A 10000-nucleotide genomic window follows, 5' to 3' on the forward strand; every position below is an offset into this window, starting at 1 on the left:
CAGAATATTTGTATTCATGTTCATAGTAATCAAGCATTGTCCAATGTTCCATTAATAGTATTGTATTGTATTGTGTTGTATTGTATTGAATTGTATACGAAATGAAAAACTATATAGATAGATAAGTTAATCTGAGTGGTGCTGGGGCGGATCACATCATTTTTAAGGGGGGTTTCCACATTTCCGGGGACAATTCGACGACGCAAAGCGTTTAGTCGAGGGCGCGAAGCGTTCAAACCTCCTAGTGGGGTCCGCAAAATGGTGATAAAAACAAGGAAAATGGTGATAAAAACAAGGAAAATGGTGATAAAAGCAAGGAAAATGGTGATAAAAACAAGGAAAATGGTGATAAAAACAAGGAAAATGGTGATAAAAGCAAGGAAAATGGTGATAAAAACAAGGAAAATGGTGATAAAAGCAAGGAAAATGGTGATAAAAGCAAGGAAAATGGTGATAAAAACAAGGAAAATGGTGATAAAAACAAGGAAAATGGTGATAAAAACAAGGAAAATGGTGATAAAAACAAGGAAAATGGTGATAAAAACAAGGAAAATGGAGCAATCTGGTGCAATCTGGGCCAAGAAACTTCTCCTAATGCACCTTCCCAAAAAGTAAATGTAAGAAGACAAATTTGGACCTAAACAAGGACAATATACCGATCTGGTGCAACGTGAGACAACAAATTACCCAACTAATTTCCAAAACCGTCACTTAAAAGACAAAGGCTGGCTCCTATGGGGGTCCGGGGGCATTATCTTATCTTATCTTATCGTACAGGTTCTACATAAGTTGTGTGGTTATTTTGCGTGCAGTCGCTCTCACTAACTGCAAACCGTACAGTGGCAGGCAAGAGCAAGGCAGACACAGGGCATTAACCGTTTTAGTTGTCATACCCACCGAGGTTTTGCGGGTTTCATCAGGAAATGGCGAGTTGTAACAGATGCAGTATGGACAGACACAGCCCTTCAGTATCCGGCTTGTTTGTACATAATCCTCTCTGTATCAAACACAAAGCACAAAGATGATTGTCGACTTGAGTTATCCGGCTATTTTGCAGATATTTCTCTCTGTATCAAACACAAAGCACAAAGATGATTGTCGACTTGAGTTATCCGGCTATTTTGCAGATATTTCTCTCCGTATCAAACACAACGCACAAAGATGATTGTCGACTTGAGTTATCCGGCTATTTTGCAGATATTTCTCTCCGTATCAAACACAACGCACAAAGATGATTGTTGACTTGAGTTATCCGGCTATTTTGCAGATATTTCTCTCTGTATCAAACACAAAGCACAAAGATGATTGTCGACTTGAGTGTATATCAGAGTAGTGATCAATTCGATATCAGAGTAGTACTAATTACGTACCAGTGACCTTATACGTGACTTCCGCTGTTGATGTGACTGAGTCACCAACTGACAAAGACAAACCTGGCGCTCTAAACACCTTGTGAATTTATCAGGAGATAAACAATAAAAAGTGCTAGAACTGTAATATGATGCCTTATTCGCATTGTGGCATATCTTGTACAATAAAACTTTGTTTCTTGATCAAAAAGTGTTCACTTTGGACGGGAGGGTGACGAATAGAATTCCTGGTTCGTTTACTTGTTGCTGTGTCCCACTAATTGCCTCTTTTTTTCTTCTTTTTACATTTAATCAAGTTTTAACTAAATGTTTTAACATAGACTGGGAATCGAAACGAGGGTTGTGGTGTATGTGTGTGTGTGTGTGTGTGTGTGTGTGTGTGTGTGTGTGTGTGTGTGTGTGTGTGTGTGTGTGTGTGTGTGTGTGTGTGTGTGCGTGCGTGTGTGCGTGTGTGTAGAGCGATTTCGACAAAACGACTGGATCGATCTTCATGAAATTTCACATGAGAGTTCCTGGGTCAATTATCTCCAGATTGTTTTGTTTGTTTGTATGTCTTTGATGACGTCATATCCGGCTGTTTGTGAAAGTAGAGGCAGCATTGTCACACCTTCATTTTTCAATGACATTGATTGACATTTTGGCCAAGCAATCTTCGACGAAGGCCGGACTTTGGTAATGCATTTCAACGTGGAGGCTTAGAATTTAATAAATGAGTTTGGTCATTAAAAATCTGAAAATTGTAATTAAAATATTTTTTTATGAAACGATCCAAAAACAATTTCATCTTCATTATTTTCTTATTCCAATAACATATGAATATGTAATATTCGGATTAAAAGCAAGCTCTGAAAATTAAAAATATGAAAATTATGATTAAACTTTAACTTCCGAATTCGATTTAAAAACAATGTCATCTTATTCCTTGTCGGTTCCTGATTCTAAAAACATATAGATATGCTATGTTTGGATTAAAAACTAGTTCAGAAAGTTAAAAAGAATAGACATACAGAAAAGCGTGCTATCCTGCTACCGCGCTATTCTGGCTTGTCAATTTCACTGCCTTTGCCACGAGCGGTGGACTGACGATGCTACAGGTATACGTTCTTGGTGAAAAAAATGCAGTGCGTTCTGTTTCATTCTGTGAGTTCGACAGCTTGACTAAATGTTGTATTATCGCCTAACGCGACCGGTTTTTTTTACTGACCTTGACCTAGTTCTGGCCACGTCAAGGGCGGTGACATCCATCAGGTGTCTGATTTTTTTCGTGTGCTCTTCCACCTTGTCCAAGCTTTCATTCTGTCCAACGGGAAACAGTCACACCGTTACATCGTGTCACTACCACTCTTGTGTCCTGCTTAAAACAGTCAGACCGTTACACCGTGCCACTACCGCTTTTTCTGTCAAGCGATAAAAAGTCACACCGTTACATCGTGTCACTACCACTCGTTCTGTCAAGCAATTAACAGTCACACCGTTACATCGTATCACTACCACTCTTTCTGTCAAGCGTTAAGCAGTCACTCAAATACATCGTGTCACTACCGCTCTAACCGGCACGGTTGGCCTAGTGGTAAGGCGTCCGCCCCGTGATCGGGAGGTCGTGTGTTCGAACCCCGGCCGGGTCATACCTAAGACTTTAAAATTGGCAATCTAGTGGCTGCTCCGCCGGGCGTCTGGCATTATGGGGTTAGTGCTAGGACTGGTTGGTCCGGTGTCAGAATAATGTGACTGGGTGAGACATGAAGCCTGTGCTGCGACTTCTGTCTTGTGTGTGGCGCACGTTAGGCCAAAAAAAAATGCTTTGGTTACGGTTTCATGGCCAAAAAAAAATAGGGTAGGTAGGTCGATTAAACTTTTTTTTTTTTTTTTTTTTTTTTTTGGGGGGGGTTGGTCCCTCTTGAAATGATAAAAATAGTTTTCGAGAGTCATGCCAAAGTCCAGTTCGAAAGAGTCTTCGGGCTCGGCACTTATTTTCGTCGACCCAACACATTTTATCCCGTTTGCCGTCCAAAGTTGGATGAAAATCATGAAAAATGTCCACCAAGGTTGCACTCTTCGAGTACTGACTTATCAGTCGTGTTTGTTCGATATGAACGCACTTTCCGAATACGATTGCAAATGCAGACGACATCTTTTTACGTTCGCGCAACGAACGAACGAACGCACGAGACTGACTTCCCTTGGATATGGGAGTTGTAAAAAGCGGAGTGGTGTCCCTTGTCGGGCTTGTTGTTGTCTGCTCGCCGGCGATCGATGTTTTCTCTGTGCCGTGGTGTTGTCGTTTTCGGTGGGTTTTTGTGTGTGTGTGTGTTTTTTTTTGTGTGTATGTATGTGTTTGGTTCATTTTATTATTAGCTTTAGGACCAAAAAAAAAGTTTAGGGTCGGCCCAAAAAGTTAGGGTCGGTCGGGAAACCGTAACCAAAGCATTTTTTTTTTTTGGGGCCTTATATGTCAAAGCAGCACCGCCCTGATATGGCCCTTCGTGGTCGGCTAGGCGTTAAGCAAAAAAACAAACAAACTACCGCTCTTTCTATCAAGCGATAAACAGTCACACCGTTACATAGTGTCACTCACGCTCTTTCTGTCAAGCGATAAACAGTCACACCGTTAAATCGTGTCACAAACACTCTTTCTGTCAAACAGTAAACAGTCATACCGTTACATCGTGCCACTACCGCTCCTTCTGTCCAGTCGTTAAACAGTCACACCGTTACATCTTATCTCTGTAATTGCAAAATCCACAACGAAAAGTAATAAACACTTAAAAAGAAAAGAAATATGCTCAACATGTACTGAACTCACACTATGAGCACTGTACATTTTCAGACTAGAAGAAAAGCGTCAACAAGCTACGTTTGACGTCACATACAAGGTTGACGTGTTATCTCGAGCTACTGTGACGATGCTTTGTGGCCCGGAGTTGGATTCTAGAAATTCGTCTCCCTGTGGGTTATTGTGCATTTTGTTGCACAACTTAAATGATGACAAAAACGATGTTTGGTGGCTTGTCGTCAGACCAGCATTTTGTTGTTGGTCCTCGGGGAGCATATCTTTCTTTCTTTCTTTATTTGGTGTTTAACGTCGTTTTCAACCACGAAGGTTATATCGCGACGGGGGGAGCATATCGCCTTTTGTCTCATATTTATCAACCGCGGCCTTCGGCCTTGGTCGATAAAGATGAAACAAAAGACGATATGGTCCCCTTGGACCAAAAAAAAGCTGGTCTGTCAACAAGCCACCAAACATCTTATAATGTTATATTCGGATTAAAAACAAGCTCTGAGAATTAAAAATATAACAAGAAGAGCAAACGCTCGATCGAGTCACTTTCGCAGTTCTGAATATTATATGAGGCATCAGATGGACAGGAAGAAATTGCTATTCACAACACAATGAGTCACGTTCACATAAAATTTGAGCCCGGTCACTTTTATAGTTTCCGAGAAAAGCCCAACGTTAAGTTGTGTGTTGCCGAACAGAAAAGGCTAGTTATCTCCCTTGTTTTTCTGATAACGTTCGTAAAAGGCTACAGATGTAAATACTTTGATGTAAAGAATAATCCTACAAAGTTTCAATCACATCCGATGAACTTTGTCAAAGATATAAAATGTCTAATTTTTCCTTTGACGCTGACCTGTGACCTTGAAAAAGGTCAAAGGTCAACGAAACCATCGTTAAAGTGTAGAGGTCATTGGAGGTCACGACTAAACAAAATATGAGCCCGATCGCTTTGATAGTTTCCGAGAAAAGTCCAACGTTAAGGTGGTGTCTACGGACGGCCGGCCGGCCGGACGGCCGGCCGGACGGCCGGCCGGACAGACTAACACTGACCGATTACATAGAGTCACTTTTTCTCAAGTGACTCAAAAATTATGATTAAAATTAAATTTCCGAAATCGTTTTAAAAACAATTTCATCTTATTCCTTGTCGGTTCCTGATACCAAAAACATATAGATATGATATGTTTGGATTAAAAACACGCTCAGAAAGTTAAAACGAAGAGAGGTACAATAAAGCGTGCTATGCAGCGCAGCGCAACCGCAACCGCGTTAAACAGGCTCGTCACTTTCACTGTCTTTTGCACTAGCGGCGGACTACGGTCATTGTGAAAAAATGCAGTGCGTTCAGTTTCATTCTGTGAGTTCCACAGCTTGACTAAATGTAATAATTTCGCCTTACGCGACTTGTCTTTTATTAACATGTATAAGGTGTCATAGACAACGGGGTTGACACCAGCATCCTTGAGATCTTGTGCACACACTCTGTTCAAATTTCCTGAAGCCAATGGAGATTTCACCTGCATGTAAAATGAAGCAACTTAGTTTAGCTGAAATGTATCAAACGCTACAGTGGACTGAAGGAAATACATCGTATCTGTAAGTTCGACATCTATCTATGTCACACGCTTTCCTTCTTTGCCACTACAAAAGCAAACGTGTGCAAGATTGTATGTTACACGCTTTGGAGCATGTGCAAGAACGGATTCAAACTCGAAATTGTCCCTCCAAAAACCCCAAAATGCACACACGACTTTTATTTCTCCTGCTGTTATTGTTTCTTCTCTTTACAAATTCTTCAACGCTGAGAATACTGAAAACGGCATCCCAGACGACAGTACTGTTTCCATACGCGAATTTAGCTGCCTTTGGAAAGTGGCTCGCTCAGGAGGCCTGTTAGTCTAAAACTGGAAGGACAGAGTTCTGAACATAGATGACAAAGATCCCGGAAAGAACAAACATTTCGCGGATGCAGACACAGAAAGACGTCATGAAGATTGCGATGCTTCAAAAGATACAGACTGTGACGATGACTGTGACGTCATTCACATATACCGAGACGTCATTTATAGTTGTTCGGTCACTTTCGTCAAAAAGTAGATCTCTCCACAATGGCTGCTCCTGTGTTTAGGTTTATCAAGAGTACACAAAACGTGTTTGTTCTCTCCTCTGTTGAAGCTGTGAGACATAAATGCTATTCCGACTTGGTCGTGTGACAGAGTTTTCTTCCACACTCGATTAGCTGATGTCTAACTCAGCCTGACGGCTTCGTTAGACAATCAACGTAATCTCGTGTGGAAGAAAACGTCTGTCACACGACCAAGTCGGAATAGCAGGTAATGTTGAACCGTCTTTTTTTGCAAATACATTGGCAGTGAAATGTGTGTAGGCCTTAGATGATTAAAAGCATTCTAGTCATCAGGGAAAAGCCAAGAAAATGCTATAATTTTCCTCTTCATTTTCAGTTACAGAAATAATTATACAAAGGGACATGCTGGGATTTTTGCGCAAACAGCGTTCTTCCAGAAGGAACATGCAGTGTGATGATTAATTTGACTGAAGACCGGAATTACACACAGGCACCATCACTTCATGCCAAGTTTTGTCAAAATTAGTTTTAAAGCTTATGTCAGAACTATTACCTTGTTCAGTTTAGAACCTACTAAACCTAAGTGTAGGCATTTAAAAAGATGATTCGGTTCTTTAAGCCATTGAAGTTGTGAATAAAAGTAAGAATGATCACTGTTAACATTAGAAGCACATGTGAGACAAACAGTGTCTTGTCATGGTCACAATTAACAGATACACATTGAACAGATTTGGTACGTTGTTTTCATGTTCTGTTCATCCTTTTGTGTTCACTGCCTGCAGTAATAGTCTTGCCAGTGCTAAGCTGATTGTTATATTTGGTCGGTTGTGAAGAAACAGACATTTTTGATGGAATATGCTGATAATCAAACTCTGTTTCATTACAAACATGTACCAAGTTTGCGTAAACATCTTGTCTTTTGCTTGGATTCAAACAATCTGCTCGCTGTGTTACTGTCATGAGCTGTGTTGGTACTAACAAGAGGCATAAGAAGTCAGATGAACAGCTTTAGTCTGGTTCAAAATCTTGCAGAAATGTTCAACATTATACATCGAAACTGAAATACTTGACACTTTAAAAGAAATTTGCTGCACACATTTTTTTCTATTACGAATCAATGTGTGCAACTTTCTTAATAAATTTCTTTCATAAAGTGTACTTATTTTTTTCAAAAAATAGGCGCGTTCCCTGTTTTGAGCGAACATTGTTTTCATGGTGCACTTGTGCTAACCTGTGCTTTAAAACAAAAATGCAAATATTACACAACGGCCATAATTTCTCTTTATTTCAGTGAATTTTAACTTTAAATACAGCGATTTAAAGTGCAGGTTAAAAACAATCATTGTCCGAAGAATGTAAAAAAAAGTTGGTTTGAGATTTGGAAGTGAATAGAGAGGTCGACTTCGAGGAGTTAGAACATAACGAATGAACAGACTTGTGTTTGTTTACCCTCTATCGCGGCCTTTGAAGGCAAGACGTTGTCCCTCATACACAGTTTTCCACTCATTGGGTGACACACTGACAACAAATAATCTTTTAGTTTCCGAGACAAACGTGACTTATCATTCTACAACTAATTGTGAGAATGTGTTTATTTGCTTAACGTTAAAATGTTGATATGGGTTTGTTCACCGCAGACAAACAGATCACTAACTATTTAAGTTATAAACTTGCTAACATACCATAAAACAACAATATTTCCTTCGAAGTTTGCTTGCAGATTATGTGTGTGTGTGTGTGCTTGTGTGTGTGAGAGAGAGAGGAACGTTTTGTGCAATAACGCATCATTTGAACACTGACCAAAATATCCTTATTCTGTATAGTAAAGAAAACGCTCATGCAAAGGGTTTAGTGCCTATTAAACGCCCATCCCCAACTTTTGGACACAATTGGGGGGGGGGGGGGGTTGGTGGGTGGGGGGTGGGCGTTTACAATGCAGTTTACGGTATATTTTAATGCAATATTAATGTTGTTGTGTTTCGTTTGTATTTATGTTAATACACAGCAGCTTCAATACCTGTACGTACTTGAGATAATTAAGTACAATTGCTATTATTTGATTTGATACACAGCCTTGCTGCACTCTTAAACGGATCTTGTTTTACTGTTGTAGAAAAAGAGCTGATTAAAAGCATTCTAGCCATGTGGAAAAAGCCAAGAAAATGCAATTTCTTCTCCATTTTCAGTTACAGAAATATTGAAAGGGACATGCAGGGATTCAACATTTCAAAATCTTGCAGAAATGTTCAACATTATAATTAATATAAATCGAAACTAAAATACTAGACACTTTGAAAAGAATTTTGGTGCACTATTTTTGTTGATTACGAATCATTGTGTGCAACTTTCTTCATAACTTTCTTTCATGAAGTGTACGTATTTGTTCTAGAAATAGGCGCGTTCCCTGTTTTGAGCGAACACTGTTTTCATGGTGCACTAACCTGTGCTTTGAAAAAGATGCAAATAATACACAACGGCCATAATTTCTCTTTATTTCAATGAATTTCAACTTTAGATACAGCGATTTAAAGTGCAGATTAAAAACAATCATTGTACGAAGAATTAAAAAAATAGATGGTTTGATCTATCATAAGCATCTTACGATACAATTTTGACACACACTATGAATATGATTCAAAATGAACACACAAAAACCAGTCAACTGGCACTTCATAGTCATTTACGAATACGAAAACATTAAAAAAAAATATGAAGTTCACTGTGCGTCTCGGACCTGGGACAACTGGTGCTGAAGCGCAATGTTGTATCCGTTACACCACGAAGGCTTCTTATTCATGTGAAGAATTTAAGAAGATAAATCCTGCCAACATTTGCGCAGGAGCATAGAGGAACGAGGAAAAAAATTACACAATACCACGCAAAACCCGCGAGCTGAAATGAACTGCACTGCACTTTATCTTACAAGGACGCATTAACACACACACACACACACACACACACACACACACACACACACACACACACACACACACACACACACACACACACACACACACACACTCAATGAAATAGGGGAACAGATCAAGCGCTGTAAATAAATGAAGAGGTATACTCTTCCATGCAAATTGCGGACTACTCGCTTGAAAAAAAACTTTTGTTGTTTCTTTCATTATCATTTCTTCTTAAATGTGCCGAAAGACACCCTGCGTGCAATGGTTCAACACTCATGGCTGGTCCAGATGGTATTCCCCCTTTAACACAGGCACCACTGTAAATACGAAAATACCGGCGTTTTCGTATTTACAGTGGTGCCTGTGTTAAAGGGGGAATACCATTTGGACCAGCCATGAGTGTTGAACCATTGCACGCAGGGTGTCTTTCGGCACATTTAAGAAGACATGATAATGAAAGAAACAACAAAAGTTTTTTTTGCCTGCAATGAGACGGGACCTCATGCGCTTTGTGAGAGGGCGTGAGGCTGTCACGTTTGCTGCAGCCCGCGCAGAAGCTCTCAGGTGGATGAGAGAAGATTTCGAGGTGGTGGTGGCGAAGCAACAAACGGCTGTTCCTACTGAGTTACGCAGCCTACAGTTACAAGTCAACGAACTCGCCATCAAGTCAGCAGAGCTTTGAGCTGCCCCGCACCAACACCCGCCGGCTGCCTCTCGTCAACACAATGTCAAAGAGGTTTTATGAGAGACATTTTCAAAAAGTGTGTCTGTGCATAGTTTTGATTTCGTAAACTCCGGGTTCTGCCCACAGCCCTCTTTTGATTGGATTATTCTCAACTCCCTAGCTGTT

General features: G+C 40.1%; 1 protein-coding gene across 1 annotated transcript in view; it reads right to left on the reverse strand.

The window, feature by feature from the left end:
* LOC138945528 (kinesin-related protein 4-like) overlaps positions 1-10000 on the reverse strand; it is a gene marked incomplete at its 5' end in the record, with an annotated part of 156241 nt that overhangs the window by 12303 nt on the left and 133938 nt on the right. Inside the window, 2 exon segments of the mRNA XM_070316965.1 lie at positions 898-997; positions 2575-2666. Coding sequence (XP_070173066.1) covers positions 898-997; positions 2575-2666 — 192 coding nt within the window.

This window comes from Littorina saxatilis, linkage group LG13 (assembly GCF_037325665.1).
Source record: "Littorina saxatilis isolate snail1 linkage group LG13, US_GU_Lsax_2.0, whole genome shotgun sequence".
Classification (NCBI taxonomy): domain Eukaryota; kingdom Metazoa; phylum Mollusca; class Gastropoda; order Littorinimorpha; family Littorinidae; genus Littorina; species Littorina saxatilis.